This window comes from Mytilus trossulus, chromosome 2, assembly GCF_036588685.1.
Source record: "Mytilus trossulus isolate FHL-02 chromosome 2, PNRI_Mtr1.1.1.hap1, whole genome shotgun sequence".
Taxonomy (NCBI): Eukaryota; Metazoa; Mollusca; class Bivalvia; order Mytilida; family Mytilidae; genus Mytilus; species Mytilus trossulus.
In genome coordinates, this window is record NC_086374.1 from 277,603 (window position 1) to 297,298 (window position 19,696).

Below are 19,696 nucleotides of genomic sequence, written 5' to 3' on the forward strand. Positions count from 1 at the left end.
TTAAAAATTTGTTTTCAAAGATCTGTGAAAACGAAAACAATATTCTTACCTTTGTTTTCAAAAAAACCTGGAGCTCCAAGAAGAATGTGCAGCTTAGGGTCTTCTTCATACTGGTCAACAGAAAATGTAAAATAATTAGAGATTTGTCAGTATATTCTCCAACAGTAAATATGGGATAATTAAAGCATGGTCTGTATGCTGGTCAATACAAATAAGTAATAATTAGACGCGGACATTACTACAGCAATATCCAATCGATTAGTCCCTGACAACCTGACAACGTCATTGTTATAACGACACACGACCAAAGCACAACAAAACAGTATACAATCTATATCATAGAAAAACTAAAGACTGCGCAATATGAACCCATTTTAATGACTGGCCGTGATCTCAGGTACTTTGGCAGAGTAGGCAGATTCTAAATTTTTTTGTTAAAATGTAAAAGGAATATAGAAAAAACCTATGAATTTTCAGAAATTTCTCATTGGTCCCCGTCGTGAAGGTTAATGTTCTCATTGGTCCGTGTCGTGAAGGATTATGTTCTCATTGGTCCGTGTCGTGAAGGTTTATGTTCTCATTGGTCCGTGTCGTGAAGGTTTATGTTCTCATTGGTCCGTGTCGTGAAGGTTACTGTTCTCATTGGTCCGTGCCGTGAAGGTTCGTGTTCTCATTGGTTTGTGTCGTGAAGGTTTATGTTCTCATTGGTCCGTGCCGTGAAGGTTCGTGTTCTTATTGGTCCGTGTCGTGAAGGTTTATAGATATAGGAAGATGTGGTGTGAGTGCCAATGAGACAACTCTCCATCCAAATAACAATTTAAAAATTAAACCATTATAGGTTAAAGTACGGCCTTCAACACGGAGCCTTATGTTCAGTTTACAGGTGAACTGTAAATGAGGGCCCTCATGGGGTTTTTGATTATGTGATTACTTGGCCGTTTTTTTAATGATTATTTGATTATTAAGCCAAATATTTCATGATTATTTGATTACCTAGGACTGTATTTTTAGTTTATGATTATTTGATTACTAAAGATAAGCAAATATTTAATGATTATGTGATTATATTGGCAAAAAAATGGTGATTATGTGATTACTAGGACCCCCCCCCCCCATGAGGGGCCTCGTTAATACCTGCCTGTATCAAACAGTCGGTGCAGTATTAATCACACAAAGACACGGTTTTAATCTGAGCATTATCTGAGTGAACAATAACATTTTGTCATGGAGATAGGACTTAAAATTTATCACAAATGCACAAATGAAAGGAACGGTTCTTATTTCAATATAGACATTTCTCACGTTTTAGTTAAACATTTCAAATCACATTATCCATGCCTTTTAAATAATCGAAATAACAGATAAATAGCAAGCTACTCAAACAGTTAAAATATATTTTTGTGACCGATTCAAAAATCTCGTCAATGAATGTCAATGTTTTAATATTTTTCTTTATTTTGTTTCCTTTTGTTGCGTGTTTGTGTCAAAATGTCAGTTGTTATATAGTTCTCAGAAAGCATGTGCTTTTGTTAGGTTTGAGCTTCATTGTTAAGGAACTTGTATGTGACATCTAAATTGTATATTTTATGAACGTGCGTTGCTATAACCTTCGTTATAATTAATTACGTGTTACATAACAGATTTAATGAACGTTAACTACTAGTATTGTTAAATCAACTTTTAATCATTTCATCGTTATAAATAAAGGTCTTACGTTTGCTAGACAGTATGTAACTAAAACATCAACTGCCTTTTATATTTTGTTCTAATGTTTGTTGTAACATGTTGTGTTGTTTCACAACTGTCTCAAGTAAGGAGAGGGTTTTTTGCAAGTCAGGATCATGTACTTCAGTTGTTATTTGTTCCTGTATATCTATTTGTTTTGCAAGTCAGGATTATGTACTTCAGTTGTTATTTGTTCCTGTATATCTATTTGTTTTTTAAGTCAGGATCATGTACTTCAGTTGTTATTTGTTCCTGTATATCTATTTGTTTTGCAAGTCAGGATTATGTACTTCAGTTGTTATTTGTTCCTGTATATCTATATGTTTTGCAAGTCAGGATTATGTACTTCAGTTGTTATTTGTTCCTGTATATCTATTTGTTTTGTAAGTCAGGATCATGTACTTCAGTTGTTATTTGTTCCTGTATATCTATTTGTTTTGCAAGTCAGGATCATGTACTTCGGTTGTTATTTGTTCCTGTATATCTATTTGTTTTGGAAGTCAGGATTATGTACTTCAGTTGTTATTTGTTCCTGTATATCTATTTGTTTTGTAAGTCAGGATCATGTACTTCAGTTGTTATTTGTTTCTGTATATCTATTTGTTTTGCAAGTCAGGATTATGTACTTCAGTTGTTATTTGTTCCTGTATATCTATTTGTTTTGTAAGTCAGGATTATGTACTTCAGTTGTTATTTGTTCCTGTATATCTATTTGTTTTGCAAGTCAGGATTATGTACTTCAGTTGTTATTTGTTCCTGTATATCTATTTGTTTTGCAAGTCAGGATCATGTACTTCAGTTGTTATTTGTTCCTGTATATCTATTTGTTTTGGAATACAAACTTCTTTGATTCGTCATATCTGTATGTGCTTTGTTCAGTTGTTGTTCGTGTAGATCATATTTTTGTTTTCGTTTATTGTTTTGTATGCTATAGATCGTGGTGTTTATCGTTTTAATTGTTTTACTTTTGACATGTTGCAGCCTTTTAAAACTTGATTTAAATCGTAAAGTTTAGTAGTCCTTAAATAATGTTAGATATTTACCTTTTTGTTAGATATTGAAAATCCAATCTGTGCTAATTCAAAACTAAGATCGTTACTGTTTTCTGGTGTGTACTGAGCTTTAAACACTTTGTTTTTAAACTGTTTTGTCGTATATGATTTGAGACTTCTGTCAATGTTAAAACATCTTCCAATTGCATGAACAAGTTTTGAACTCTTCAGAGGAATCATATTCTTCCACATTGGAGCACAAGTCTGTAATAAAAATACCACATATATTAGAAATGGTCACATTCTGGTAAACGTTTATAAAGTGAATTATTTACAAAATACAACAATATTGGTTAAAGAATTATTGTATCCATTACAATGCAAAAAAAAAAAAGATGTAGTAAGATTGGCAATTCGATAAGTTGAAACCTCAACCTTTTCCTCTTATGGTTTAGCAATCGTTTCGTCATTTAAGATAATTGTATACACCTTTCAAATTAAAAAAGTTAAGAAGAAAAGTGGAAAATGCTCATGAAAAAAAATACAGCACCGGAGATCTTTTACAGGATATTCAACAGTTTCAAAGCTACGCCAGTAGATAATCTAACTAAGACGTTTAAAGAAGACTGTAAAGGACTTAGAAGAAACTAGATAATCCAATTAAGACGTTTAAAGAAGACTGTAAAGGATTCAAAGCTATGCCAGTAGATAATCCAATTAAGACGTTTAAAGAAGACTGTAAAGGACTTAGAAGACGTTTAAAGTAGACTGTAAAGGACTTAGAAGACGTTTAAAGTAGACTGTAAAGGACTTAGAAGACGTTTAAAGAAGACTGTAAAGGACTTAGAAGACGTTTAAAGAAGACTGTAAAGGACTTAGAAGAAACTAGATAATCCAATTAAGACGTTTAAAGAAGACTGTAAAGGACTTAGAAGACGTTTAAAGAAGACTGTAAAGGACTTAGAAGAAACTAGATAATCCAATTAAGACGTTTAAAGAAGACTGTAAAGGATTCAAAGCTATGCCAGTAGATAATCCAATTAAGACGTTTAAAGTAGACTGTAAAGGACTTAGAAGCTATGCCAGTAGATAATCCAATTAAGACGTTTAAAGAAGACTGTAAAGGACTTAGAAGACGTTTAAAGTAGACTGTAAAGGACTTAGAAGACGTTTAAAGTAGACTGTAAAGGACTTAGAAGACGTTTAAAGAAGACTGTAAAGGACTTAGAAGACGTTTAAAGAAGACTGTTAAGGACTTAGAAGACGTTTAAAGAAGACTGTAAAGGACTTAGAAGACGTTTAAAGAAGACTGTAAAGGAGACTGTAAAGGACTTAGAAGACGTTTAAAGAAGACTGTAAAGGAGACTGTAAAGGACTTAGAAGACGTTTAAAGAAGACTGTAAAGGACTTAGAAGACGTTTAAAGAAGACGGACTTAGAAGACGTTTAAAGAAGACTGTAAAGGACTTAGAAGACGTTTAAAGAAGACTGTAAAGGACTTAGAAGACGTTTAAAGAAGACTGTAAAGGACTTAGAAGAAACAACTAATGAAGGTAGGAAAAAACGGTCATTCATGGAGGTTACTTAATGTTAATGACGGTCATTCATGGAGGTTACTTAATGTTAATGACGGTCATTCATGGAGGTTACTTAATGTTAATGACGGTCATTCGTGGAGGTTACTTAATGTTAATGACGGTCATTCATGGAGGTTACTTAATGTTAATGACGGTCATTCGTGGAGGTTACTTAATGTTAATGACGGTCATTTATGGAGGTTACTTAATGTTAATGACGGTCATTCATGGAGGTTACTTAATGTTAATGACGGTCATTCATGGAGGTTACTTAATGTTAATGACGGTCATTCGTGGAGGTTACTAAATGTTAATGACGGTCATTCATGGAGGTTACTTAATGTTAATGACGGTCATTCATGGAGGTTACTTAATGTTAATGACGGTCATTCATGGAGGTTACTTAATGTTAATGACGGTCATTCGTGGAGGTTACTTAATGTTAATGACGGTCATTCATGGAGGTTACTTAATGTTAATGACGGTCATTCGTGGAGGTTACTTAATGTTAATGACGGTCATTTATGGAGGTTACTTAATGTTAATGACGGTCATTCGTGGAGGTTACTTAATGTTAATGACGGTCATTCATGGAGGTTACTTAATGTTAATGACGGTCATTCGTGGAGGTTACTAAATGTTAATGACGGTCATTCGTGGAGGTTACTTAATGTTAATGACGGTCATTCGTGGAGGTTACTTAATGTTAATGACGGTCATTCGTGGAGGTTACTTAATGTTAATGACGGTCATTCGTGGAGGTTACTTAATGTTAATGACGGTCATTTATGGAGGTTACTTAATGTTAATGACGGTCATTCGTGGAGGTTACTTAATGTTAATGACGGTCATTTATGGAGGTTACTTAATGTTAATGACGGTCATTCGTGGAGGTTACTTAATGTTAATGACGGTCATTCGTGGAGGTTACTTAATGTTAATGACGGTCATTCGTGGAGGTTACTTAATGTTAATGACGGTCATTCGTGGAGGTTACTTAATGTTAATGACGGTAAATCGTGGAGGTTACTTAATGTTAATGACGGTCATTCGTGGAGGTTACATTCGTGGAGGTTACTTAATGTTAATGACGGTCATTCGTGGAGGTTACTTAATGTTAATGACGGTCATTCGTGGAGGTTACTTAATGTTAATGACGGTCATTCATGGAGGTTACTTAATGTTAATGACGGTCATTCGTGGAGGTTACTTAATGTTAATGACGGTCATTCGTGGAGGTTACTTAATGTTAATGACGGTCATTCATGGAGGTTACTTAATGTTAATGACGGTCATTCGTGGAGGTTACTTAATGTTAATGACGGTCATTCATGGAGGTTACTTAATGTTAATGACGGTCATTCATGGAGGTTACTTAATGTTAATGACGGTCATTCGTGGAGGTTACTTAATGTTAATGACGGTCATTCGTGGAGGTTACTTAATGTTAATGACGGTCATTCGTGGAGGTTACTTAATGTTAATGACGGTCATTCGTGGAGGTTACTTAATGTTAATGACGGTCATTCGTGGAGGTTACTTAATGTTAATGACGGTCATTTGTGGAGGTTACTAAATGTTAATGACGGTCATTCGTGGAGGTTACTTAATGTTAATGACGGTCATTCATGGAGGTTACTTAATGTTAATGACGGTCATTCGTGGAGGTTACTTAATGTTAATGACGGTCATTCGTGGAGGTTACTTAATGTTAATGACGGTCATTCATGGAGGTTACTTAATGTTAATGACGGTCATTCGTGGAGGTTACTTAATGTTAATGACGGTCATTCGTGGAGGTTACTTAATGTTAATGACGGTCATTCGTGGAGGTTACTTAATGTTAATGACGGTCATTCATGGAGGTTACTTAATGTTAATGACGGTCATTCATGGAGGTTACTTAATGTTAATGACGGTCATTCTTTGAGGTTACTTAATGTTAATGACGGTCATTCATGGAGGTTACTTAATGTTAATGATGGTCATTCATGGAGGTTACTTAATGTTAATGACGGTCATTCATGGAGGTTACTTAATGTTAATGACGGTCATTCATGGAGGTTACTTAATGTTAATGACGGTCATTCATGGAGGTTACTTAATGTTAATGACGGTCATTCATGGAGGTTACTTAATGTTAATGACGAAACTGATAGATGAGTCATGTTAACACAGACATTACCTTCAAAATTATTTTGAAACAATGTTATTGAGAGGGTGCACTGAAAAAATATGTAGCCAAAGTATTCCTTACTGGGTATATGTTGCTAAAGCACTATTAGCTTAGAATATGTAGCCAAAGTACTCTTTTCTGAGTATATGTAGCCAAATTATTCCTTGTTGGGTATATGTAGCCACATGATTATAAGCTTAGAATAAGTAGCCAAAGTACTCTTTTCTGAGTATATGTATACGGGTGCGGGAATTCTCGCTACATTGAAGACCCATTGGTTGCCTTCGGCTGTTGTTTGTTCTATGGTCGGGTGGTTGTCGCTTTGACACATTCACCATTTCCTTTCTCAATTTTATATTCCATGTTGGGTATATGTAGCCACATCATTATAAACTTAGAATATGTAGCAAAAGTACTCTTTTCTGAGTATATGTAGCAAAAGTACTCTTTTCTGAGTATATGTAGACAAAGTATTCCTTACGGGGTATATGTTGCCAAAGAACTATAAGCTTAGAATATGTAGCCAAAGTACTTTTTCTGAGAACATAAAGACAAAGTACTATTCACTGTGTATATAAAGTTCTATTTCTTATACTGTAATTGCTGTGTCATGTTGTCTCTTGAGGAGAGTTGTCTCATTTGCAATCATACCATATCTTCTATTTTTATATATCCGGCAGGGTTTGTTACTCGTACTGTGTAGATTCAGTAGAATGTGTCCCCGTGCCTGTAGTTTATGCCCTTATATTTTTCCAGTTTTGTTTGTAAGAGAGCTGTCTACAGTACTTAATCCATTATCATGATTAGTGTACTTTTCTTATGCTTTGTCATTTTGATCTCTGTGGAGAGTTGTTTTATTTGCAATCTTATCACATCTTCTTTTTTTTAAATTCATTGCGTACGATGACAATTGATAACATTCTTTTTTTTATTAAAAGTTTTAGATAAATGAAAATCGCAAATATTGTTCATTTTACGTCCACAACCAGTTTAAAAAGATGAGTAAATGAATAACCGCTTTTAAGTCAGGGATCGGAGTAAACGTACAACGATTTTGTTTTCAGGTAGCAGGCTTTTAAATTGATTAATTATGAAACAAATTGGGTAATGCAGCAGGTATAATGTTCGCTAAATGTTACTTTGACCGTTTTCAATGCTGTCTGCATAAATAACTATTATAATACATAAAACATTTTTAAAGCAGAAGATTAGATAACTCTTTAAATGGTTATTTCATTGACGATGCAGTCTGACTGCCTTACATATTTTTATACAGGTAAGAAGGATTTTTTTGCGCCTTAATTAATAATGTTTCAATACCTGCTTTTACGTATGGGGTTGACACAACATAAGTTTAACGGTCACAAACACATTTTCTTATATCAACTTTTTTTGTTCACTGATATAATACGTCTGTGTCTATGTTATATTTAACATTGCCATTAAAGTGCGAGGTTTGGCATGCCACAAAACCAGGTTCAACCCACCATTGTTTCCTTTAAAAATGTTCTGTACCAAGTCAGGAATATGACCATTGTTATATTATTGCTCTTTTCTATGTGTGTTACATTTTAACGTTGCGTCGTTTGTTTTCACTTATTTTTTAGTGTAAATTCACATTGCGTTAGACGTGTCACGGTACTTGTCTATCTCAAATTCATGTATTTGGTTTTGATGTTATATTTGTAATTATCTTGGCATTTTGTCTGATGCTTGGTCCGTTTCTGTGTGTGTTACATTTCAGTGTTGTGTCGTTGTTATCCTCTTATATTTAATGCGTTTCCCTTGGTTATAGTTTGTTATCCCGATTTTGTTTTTTGTCCATGGATTTATGAGTTTTTAACAGCGGTATACTACTGTTGCCTTTATTTCTGAACTCACTATTGACATGTTTCATTGGTCTTATATACCAGAATAGTCAGTTGAACTGTAGTTTAAATTTATCTGTTCAATCCCAAATGTGACATTTCGACTGAATTGATTTGTTTAAAGTATATGATACTTACTTATCAGGAGATACTTGACCTGTCGATGCATTCAATGGTGACCCTTTAACGGTTCATTTTCGTTTGAATGTTACTGCAACTGAAATATATTGTTTAACCCCTGTCTGTCGGTAATTTCATCATTCCGTCGTCTTTTCGTCCGTCCATTCAATTGTCGTGTGTATATAGTTATTTCAGATAACTCCAAAAGTTTAAATGCTCGGTTTTCACCTTGGTGGCTGTGTGTGCATATATTGAAGGTGCGCATGTGGTCAGGTTTGATTATATATTGATTTGTATTGATTTTTGATATTTTAGTATTTAGTTGAACTTTATTCTTTTTGCAGTAAATACTAGTGTGAAAGGTGAATAGCAATTCTTTCTACAGAGAATCATAAACCTACGTGCTTATGCTTAACTATGTGTATTTCAAAATAACACTTGAAATAAGCGGCGGCGTTATACAAAACAATATCTCAAAGAAAGTCATACATTAGCTACTTACAACAATAGTATCATCTATAAATGACATGGAAGCTCCAAGTAACTCATTATCTTCTTCATATCCAGGTAGGTCAGGCCATTTGTTATTATCTATAAACAAATACTATATGTGTTAAGGGAAATGAATATAAGTACAATTATTGTACACTCTTTAATACTATACCAGCATTTGAGTTATAACGTACAACCAAGGATACTGCGTTTTGCCTTACCATTACTACACGGAATGCTTGTTTACGATTGTGCTACCCAATTCTTTCCTATGTTCATCAGTTCACATACGTACTACATGGTTTGTGTTAACCCACCGTTTTTTTCGAAATATTTTTGGATGAAACAAGTTCTACTTACCATTTGTAAGTATGTTTTTAACGCTTTACCTTTGCGAATTCTAGATTTTAAGCATATATGATTTATTTGAATAATGTTATTGGTTTACACTCGTGCTTTGTCGATTTAATTTGTCCACGGTTTATTTGTACACTAGTAACGATTTTTGTTTAACTCGTGCTTTGTAGATTTTATACACCGACGTTGTTTTTTTTTTGGTATAATGTAATAGTTTTTACTCGTGTAATTGGTTTTAACTTGTAACTATTGTGACTGTTTGTTTCGTGCAATTATCATTGTCATTATAATTGAATTTAATACAACTGTCATGTAAGTGAAAGGTTAAGCTAGATATAAGACCAGGTTCAATCCACCATTCTTACATGGGAAAATGCATGTATAAAGTCAGGAATATGACAGTTGACATACCGTTCGTTTGATGGGTTTGAGCTTTTGATTTGTCATTGGATTAGGGACTTTCCTTTTAAAAAAGTTTCCTCGGGGTTCAGTATTTTTGTAATATTACTTTTTTTATATATTTTATGCTTTAATTGTACAATGTCACTTGTTTAAATTAGTGCTTTGTAGACTGTTTTTGCCCACAGTTTATTTGTATAATGTTATAAGTAATCTTTACAATTCTGCTTTGTGCTATGCAGTGCTGTGCTGATTTTTTCACATTTTGATCATAAAATGTAATTGGCTTTTGATATGTTTTATCATTTCATTTGCCGTTTGATAAGGGTCTTTTCGTTTTGAATTTTCCTCGGAGTTCAGTATTTTTGTGTTTTTACTTTTTTTGTATATTTTATGCTTTAATTGTATAATGTTACTTGTTTAAATTCGTGCTTTGTAATGTTTACACTTTTGCTTTGTGCTGTGCTGTGCTGTGCTAAGCTGTGCTGTGCTGTTTCACATTTTGATCAAAAAATGTAATTGGTTTTAGAAGTGTTTTATAATTTGATTTGCCGTTTGATAAGGGTCTTTTCGTTTTGAATTTTCCTAAGAGTTCAGTATTTTTGTGATTTTACTTTGTATTGGTTTCAACTTAATCTACTCACCATTTACTCTGAGGTTCATAGGTTCACATTTATTCTGTACTGACTGTTTGAAGTCAACTTGACACTTGAATATATTGCCTGGTTCTATTATGTCGTTGTCGTTTGAAAAATTGGCTTTTGTAGCTCCAGCAACAACCCTAGATTGAATAATAAAGAGAGTAAGTATATGTTAATGTCCATCAATAATATTACAATAAAAGATGAAGCATTTGAATCTTTATTTATGTCCACCAATAAAACTACATTTACTGATGAAGCGTGAAAATATGTGTTCATGTCTAGCAAATATCCTAACTTTAATGATTTAACGTCTAATTATGTGTTTATGTTCAACAAAGATTCTTTATATCTGTGATTTTGTCTTTTTCTTTTTTAGCCATGGCGATGTCAGTTTATTTTCTATCTATAAGTTTGAATGTCCCTTTAGTATATTTCGCCCCTCCTCTATATTTAATGATGAAATGTCTAAATGTGTCTATGTCCGCCAAAAAAACTACATTTAATGATGAAGCGTTAGAATATGTGTTAATGCCCAGCAATTATCATAGATTTAATTATTTCACGTTTAAATTTATGTTTTTGTGTCAGCAAAAACACTAGATGTATTAATGAAATATTATACAATGTGTTAATGTCCAGAAAAAATCCTAGCTCAAATGATTAAACTTTTCAATATGTGTTTGTGTCCAGCAATAAATCTAGCTTGATTATTTGATTATGTCCAGAAAAAGCAATAACAATGAATTAAGATTGTTCGCCCCTCTTCTTTTCGAGGCTTACCAGATAGTCAGAATCATCTGGTTTTATTCATGTAGTTTCATTCAAAAAAACATGAAAAATGTCCCAGCTCACCCTTACCTTTGTTTCTAAACTTTATTATACAACATTTAGAATGCCATTTGAAAATCCTATAAAATACTTGCCATTTATTCATTTTTTTTTTTTTTTAAATGTAGCAAAGTCTAGAAAATATAATTTCCAACTAAATGTCCAATTGCTTATATTTTTAAAAAACAAGCACATAGACCCTTCATTTTTTCTGGGTTTTTTTTTTTACTTTCTTCATACTTATATACTATCAATGTATAAGGGTATTAAGAAAGCTTGCTATTCTGAAACATAGTAGCAAACATCCTTAGATTATTAAACGTAAGAATATGTGTTTATGTCCAGCAATAATCCTAGATTAAACGATGAAACGCTAGAATATGTGTTTATGTCCAGCAATTGTCCTAGATTAAACGATGAAACGCTAGAATATGTGTTTATGTCCAGCAATTGTCCTAGATTAAACGATGAAACGCTAGAATATGTGTTTATGTCCAGCAATAATCCTGGATTAAATGATGAAACGCTAGAATATGTGTTTATGTCCAGCAATTGTCCTAGATTAAACGATGAAACGCTAGAATATGTGTTTATGTCCAGCAATAATCCTAGATTAAACGATGAAACGCTAGAATATGTGTTTATGTCCAGCAATTGTCCTAGATTAAACGATGAAACGCTAGAATATGTGTTTATGTCCAGCAATAATCCTAGATTAAACAATGAAACGCTAGAATATGTGTTTATGTCCAGCAATAATCCTAGATTAAATGATGAAACGCTGGAATATGTGTTCATGTCCAGCAATTGTCCTAGATTAAACGATGAAACGCTAGAATATGTGTTTATGTCCAGCAATAATCCTAGATTAAATGATGAAACGCTAGAATATGTGTTTATGTCCAGCAATTGTCCTAGATTAAACGATGAAACGCTAGAATATGTGTTTATGTCCAGCAATAATCCTAGATTAAACAATGAAACGCTAGAATATGTGTTTATGTCCAGCAATAATCCTAGATTAAATGATGAAACGCTAGAATATGTGTTTATGTCCAGCAATTGTCCTAGATTAAACGATGAAACGCTAGAATATGTGTTTATGTCCAGCAATAATCCTAGATTAAATGATGAAACGCTAGAATATGTGTTTATGTCCAGCAATAATCCTAGATTAAACGATGAAACGCTAGAATATGTGTTTATGTCCAGCAATAATCCTAGATTAAACGATGAAACGCTAGAATATGTGTTTATGTCCAGCAATAATCCTAGATTAAATGATGAAACGCTAGAATATGTGTTTATGTCCAGCAATAATCCTAGATTAAACGATGAAACGCTAGAATATGTGTTTATGTCCAGCAATAATCCTTGATTAAACGATGAAACGCTAGAATATGTGTTTATGTCCAGCAATAATCCTAGATTGAACAATGAAACGCTAGAATATGTGTTTATGTCCAGCAATTGTCCTAGATTAAATGATGAAACGCTAAAATATGTGTTTATGTCCAGCAATAATCCTAGATTAAACGATGAAACGCTAGAATATGTGTTTATGCCCAGCAATTGTCCTAGATTAAACGATGAAACGCTAGAATATGTGTTTATGTCCAGCAATTGTCCTAGATTAAATGATGAAACGCTAGAATATGTATGTATATCAGTATCCCTAGACTAAATACTCAAATGTTCAAATATGGGTTTAATTTCAGCAATAACCTTAACTTGAATGATTAAACATTATAATATGTGTCAATGTCAAGCAATTACCCTAACTGAATTTTTGTATACTTGTCTTTCAATTTTGATAATGTGCTTTATCTGTATGCCTTTTTTCTGCTTCTTTCATACATATGACGTGTCTCTGTACTCCTACATATGATAATTATTATCCATTTGTTTGATGAACTTTAGATTTTGCCATTTAATTAGGGACTTTCCGTTTTGAATTTTCCTCAAAGTTCATGTTTTTTTTTTCTTTTACTTTTTAAATGAATCCTTGTTTCAGTATTGTTGGTGTCCAGCAATGAATCTATCTTAAATATGTGCTTTTGTCCAACAATTAAACTTCATTAATTATCAGAAAATGTGTATGCCCAGCAATTACCCTAGATTAAATAATTAAACGTTACAATATGTGTTTGTGAAAGCAATGAATCATAGCTTAAATATGTGCTTATATACATATATATAAGGATAGATTAAATGATGAATAGACTAGAGATTGGAAATGGGGAATATGTAAGAGAGACAACAACTCGACCAAAGAGCACTTTAAATACGCGTTTATGTCCAGCAATAACCAGCAGTAACCCTATAATGATAAAACGCTTAAATATGTGTTCATGTCCAACTATACCACTGGTTTAAAGAATGAAAAGATAGAATATGTGTCCATGTCCAGCAATAGTCCTCGATTAAATAATAACACGTTACAATATTTGTCTGTGTTCAGCAATAACACTAGCTAAAAGGATGAAACTTTTAAATATATGTTTAATTATTAGGTCTTTCACTTTTCGCTAAAGGACCTTTTGTTTTTCTTCTGACTATTTGTTTTCTTCTTAGCCGTCTGGGATGCTTTTTTGTTTTACAACATATAGAAAGGATTTTTTGGCTAATGATGTTGTACAGTAATTAGGGTTTCAAAACTCACCCTGTGTGACCAGTTATTCTTAAAGGAGTTATCTCACTACATCCCTTTTTCTTGTTATCTTTATTTCTAACCCGTAAAGGATTTTAACAAACTGTTTTCAACAAATTGTTCGTCTATCTTAAGAATGTTTTGTCAAGTTTAACTGATATAATTCGATGAAATCTTATTGGAGTTATTTCTCTTAAACCTAGGTAAAAGAATGAAATGCTAGAATATTTTTGTCCAGTTATAACACTATTTTAAATGATGAAGCGTTAGAATATGTTTATGTCTAACATTAACCCTACATTGAATATAAATAGCTATAGAATATGTGATTATGTCCAACATTAACCCTACATTGAATATAAATCGCTATAGAATATGTGTTTGTTTTTTGTCCATGGATTTATGAGTTTTGAACAGCGGTATACAACTGTTGCCTTTATTTATGTCCACCAATAAAACTTCATTAAATGATGCAGCATTAGAATACGCGTTTATTGTAAGCACTCACTATAGATGAAAGGATGAAACGTTAAATGAGTGTATTGACATGTTTAAGAATTCTCCAACATCGGAGATAAATATTAGTGTTTTACAATCCAAACAAATTAGGCCTGTTTTAGATGACAGAGGTTCCATACTGGAAAGTTGTGGTCATTCAATACACGAGACTGGTTTCATGAACGCTAACGTACTTTATTTTTCCATCCAACATGTACATATATGCAATCACAGTTCATAAAGCAGATTTAAAAACCAGTTATCATGGTGACATATAATAACCCGCTGCTGCTCGTAGATCGAGAGCGGGACGAACCGGTGCGTCACATGGTTCTCTCTATTTCTCCACTCCTCCTTCTTTTCAAAATTAACCTTTATAAAACATGATCTTAGAAACGTTTTGACCAATGAATATAGAAAAAGGTACTTACAAAACAAAAAGTTTCCAAACAATGAAATATATCAAAAGCAGATTAAAATAATAGATATAGGAAGATGTGGTGTGAGTGCCAATGAGACAACTCTCCATCCAAGTAACAATTTAAAAAGTAAACCATCATAGGTTAAAGTATGGCCTTCAACACGGAGCCTTGGCTCACACCGAACAACAAGCTATAAAGGGCCCTAAAATTACTAGTGTAAAACCATTCAAACGGGAAAACCAACGGTCTAATCTATATAAACAAAACGAGAAACACGTATATATTACATAAACAAACGACAACTACTGTACATCAGATTCCTGACTTAGGACAGGTGCAAACATTTGCAGCGGGATTACACGTTTTAATGGATCCAAACCTTCTCCCTTAAGACTTAGAAATAGTTGACATTACTCATTCTATATACAGTTTGGGTGTTGACAAATAAATTACATTGGTGACCATTGTTTTCAAAAAGTATTCTCACGACATAAACTTAATTTTAATCCATAAATATTTCCTTGTAACGCTAAAACGAATAATACATGTCTTGTATGAAATTATTTGGGGAAAAAAAATACTTCAAAAAATTGTTTTCTGAGTAAAATGCACTTCTAGCGTAATAAACATTTTGAAACTTAATTACTCCAAGGATATAGTTAGATCTTACTATACAAATCCTTGATTACTCATACGAAATAATGACTGTTGATACTAACCACGACACAAAAAGATGATAATGCTTAAATTCACAGCTTGACGCATTTTTACAACATAGGAGTATGTCTAGCAATGTCCTTAGATTAGTTGTTGACACTTTAGAATATGTATTAATGTGCAGCAACAAACCTACACTAAAGGTGTAATACCACCAAATCATGATACGCCACATCCGGTTGCATACGAAAGTAGGTCTAAAAAAATATTCCCTTGAATTTGACAGTTGTATAAAAAAGTAAAATCACAAAAATAATGAACTCAGAGGAAAATCAATTTGGAAAGTCCATAATCACATGGCAAAATCAAAAAACAAAACGCATCAAAAACGAATGGACAAGAACTGTCATATTCCTGACTTGGTACAGGCATTTTCAAATGTAGAAAATGGTGGATTAAACCTGGTTCTATAGCGCTAACCCTCTCACTTTAATAACAGTCTCATCAAATTCCGTTACATTTACATGATGCGTTAAATAAACAGTCACAATCAATAAAATAGTCAAAATATGGGAACATCAGTCATCATCGTATAACAATTTAACAGGACACAACAACATCTACTATCTACGAACACATGGATTGATTTGAGTGTCTGACGTCAGAAAAATTATATACGTCACATAAATTTGTCGTTCAATGTGAATACAATAGTTATCAAAAGTACCTGGATTATAAACAATTTTAAATTTTACATAGGCAATGAGCGCAGACAGGGTTAAAAAATCAAAAGTATGTAAGAATAAATTACAGAAATCAAACTAGTCCAAAAGTTATACATAGAATTTATGAGAATCCAAAAATTTTAAAAGGAACAATTTAACAGGACACAAAAACCTATCCACGAACACATGGATCTACTTGAGTGTCCGACGTCAGAAAAATTATATACGTCACATAAATTTGTCGTTCAATGTGCATACAAACAATTTTAAAATTTACATAGGCAATGTACGCATACAGGGTTAAAAAATCAAAAGTATGTAAGAATAAATTACAGAAATAGACCGAGATTCAAACTAGTTCAAAAATTATACATATAATATATGAGAATCCAAAACTTTTAAAAGGGAACAATTTAACAGGACACAATAACATCAACTGTCTAAGAACACATGGATTGATTTGAGTGTCTGACGTTAGAAAAATTAAATACGTCACATAAATTTGTTGTTCAATGTGCATACAAACAATTTTAAAATTTTTTCATAGGCAATGTACGCATACAGAGTTAAAAAATCAAAAGTATGTAAGAATAAATTACAGAAATAGACCGAGATTTAAACTAGTTCAAAAGTAATACATAGAATTTATGAGAATCCAAAAGTTGTCAATTCCACTACGCCATTGATTGATTTTGACGTTTGTGGTTCAACGTATATAGTAATTCATAATAGAAATATATCATAATGACATATTATAGACAAATATCATACTGACGGGATCTTTTAAAGTACAGAGTCACGTTATAAGCACAAAAGAAATACAAAGAGTCACATATACAAAACAAATCACCAAAAAATGAAAGCCAATACAAACACATTGACGAGATGTATAAGTACCGAGCCACGTCAAACGGATATCACATAAAACCATTCAACAGTAAAAGTAATCTTAATAATAGAACAAAAACAAATAAAAGAACAATAAAACATGTTGTTAAGATGATACACAACATCAGTACGCAGAATCTATACATCAAGACCATCGTGTATTATTTGAGAAGTTGATACGGAATATTTATCAACAAGGTCTTGGTACCTTCCGATGAACTTTTTTAGAAAAAGGACGAGACGTTCTTTGACATACCCCTGAAAATTAACCCTGCATTTCAATGCATTTAAATTTTTCTGAGTCATAAACATGTATGTTGGGTGTCTGAAAGCATCATTCTTTTTTTATTTGATGGTCTTATAAAATATTTTGGAAAGTTAAGGTTACATAGTTACCAAAGCAGGTAACCAGTAAATAACCTGGTAAAAATTTGGTTGTTTACTTCCGGTGCAGGTTACTTTCTTATATGCAATGAAATGTAGTGTGAAATTTTCACTGTAGCACTGGAAAGGATTTAACTTTATTCATGCAGAGTATTTCTTTGGTTGAAATAAAGGTAAATACTGTACAATTTTTTTTAAAGTGCCAATTTAACAAAGGCTAATAGGGAAAAATCAATGGTGGTATTACACCTAAACCGACACTAAAATCGGTAAAAAGCTCTACAGAGCTTATGTTTGTATTTAATGTAACCCGACTTAAAATAAAATTTCTTATCTTATCTTATCTTAAATGATGATATATAAAGATAGATGTTTTGAATTAACAAGCTCTCGATATTTTAAAGGGAAACAGATTTATATCAGGGCCCAGTTGTTCAAAAGTGTCGTTAGGCTAACGATGTCGTTAAAGTGTCGTTAACGTGTCGTTAAAATTTAACGATAATGTTAAGTGTTGTTCAAAAATATTATCGTTAATTTTGGTGTTAAAACCTCGCTAACTTTAATCACTTATTTACCCATGATTAAATGCTAACGACTGCGTTAAACATGTCTGGCCTAGCATTGTTCAATGTTCCACCACAAAGAAGACCACGACATTTTCGCAATAGGGATGGCTTTTCTTTAGAGTTTAGTGATGAGGAGTTAAGGGCAAGATACAGATTCAGCCGACAAAGTATCATGGTTATCTCGGACCTTGTAGGTTACAATACACCATTAGATTTTATGGGCGCAGCCATTTTATGAGCATAACATGGTATTCAGAATTAAGAGTATGGCGAATCCTGATTGGTCGATATGTGCTCCCGTTATTTTTTATTTTTAGAGACTTCGTGCACTCTGCTTTATAGAAAAGGCAAAATAAAAATTATTCCGTAGCCCTAAAGGCACTGAGATGACTTTTCAACGCTAGGACAAGACCCGTATTTTTAAGGGCAAAATTGATAGGCATGGGAGATAAGTACAAAATACGCTAAGAAAAGCAACGCGACCCTATATTTTTTAGACCATAAAATACTGTCCTAATAACTTTTCTTTGATTCTAGCAAGGTTTCGTTAAAAAAATCAACTTTCTAAAGTCTGTATCTCGAAAAAGGCTACAATTGTCGCCTATGGGGAAATTAATTGTTTATTTCAATCTATACAGCATCGACATTTCTTTATAATAGTGCTCAAAAAGTGTCAAAAACAGTAATTTTACTTGACATTTGATGTGAAACGGTTTTTTTTGGTGACAAATGAAATATTGATTATCTAGTTTTTAAGCTATAGTCTGTTTCATATTGGTATTGCATTTTACCTTAGAAACAAGGGGGGGCTCGACTTTTGACTTACTGTGGAACGAATATGTCATTTTCTGAAGTTCTGCTGATTTGTTTGAATAGAGCAAGTACACGTCTAGAGTTTGTGTATATAAATCGATTTTTAAACATAACAATCTCGACCCAAGTGCTGTTATCGAAATTACCAAATTCAGCGAAAATGTACGGAAATGATCTCCTTCGAACATTGAAATGTTCACACGAATATCAAACTAAAAGAATAAAATAAGCATGCCATTTTGTAATTAACAAACAGTTATCGATGTCAAAACACAAATTTTAACACATATTCCATATTTTGAAATGCTATAGTCTGTTTCAAAAATGTACTTTTTTACGAAAACGGTTTCATTTAAAACTGTTGTTCAAAATTCACCGTAGTAGTTATATATTGGATTGGTTTTGTTATCAATATAATCAGTACTTGATGATATATAAAGAATCATTGGAGAAAGTGGGCATAATCTTCAGTCCCTTTTTAACAGAACCGCATTTACTCAAAAAAACTGATTTTTTTTCTTCACATTTTTCGACTGGGGTCACCTCCGATAAAAAATTCTGAAAATTCAGAGATTAAAGCCAGAACGGTTTGAAGATGATTTATTTGTGGCATATATATTTGTGCATCTAACGCACTATGAATTGCACGATACAAGAAAGAATTAAATACCGTATAGGTTACAATACACCATTAGATTTTATGGGCGCAGCCATTTTATGAGCATAACATGGTATTCAGAATTAAGAGTATGGCGAATCCTGATTGGTCGATATGTGCTCCCGTTATTTTTTATTTTTAGAGACTTCGTGCACTCTGCTTTATAGAAAAGGCAAAATAAAAATTATTCCGTAGCCCTAAAGGCACTGAGATGACTTTTCAACGCTAGGACAAGACCCGTATTTTTAAGGGCAAAAT

At 32.8% G+C, this 19,696-nt stretch overlaps 1 protein-coding gene across 1 annotated transcript in view; it reads right to left on the minus strand.

Moving 5' to 3' along the window:
- LOC134706191 (integrin alpha-4-like) overlaps positions 1-19,696 on the minus strand; it is an 81,604-nt gene that overhangs the window by 39,656 nt on the left and 22,252 nt on the right. Inside the window, exons 2-5 of the mRNA XM_063564900.1 lie at positions 10,350-10,486; positions 8,960-9,048; positions 2,769-2,981; positions 50-110 (exon numbers count right to left, since the gene is read on the minus strand). Coding sequence (XP_063420970.1) covers positions 50-110; positions 2,769-2,981; positions 8,960-9,048; positions 10,350-10,486 — 500 coding nt within the window. The remainder of the gene's footprint in view (positions 1-49; positions 111-2,768; positions 2,982-8,959; positions 9,049-10,349; positions 10,487-19,696) is intronic.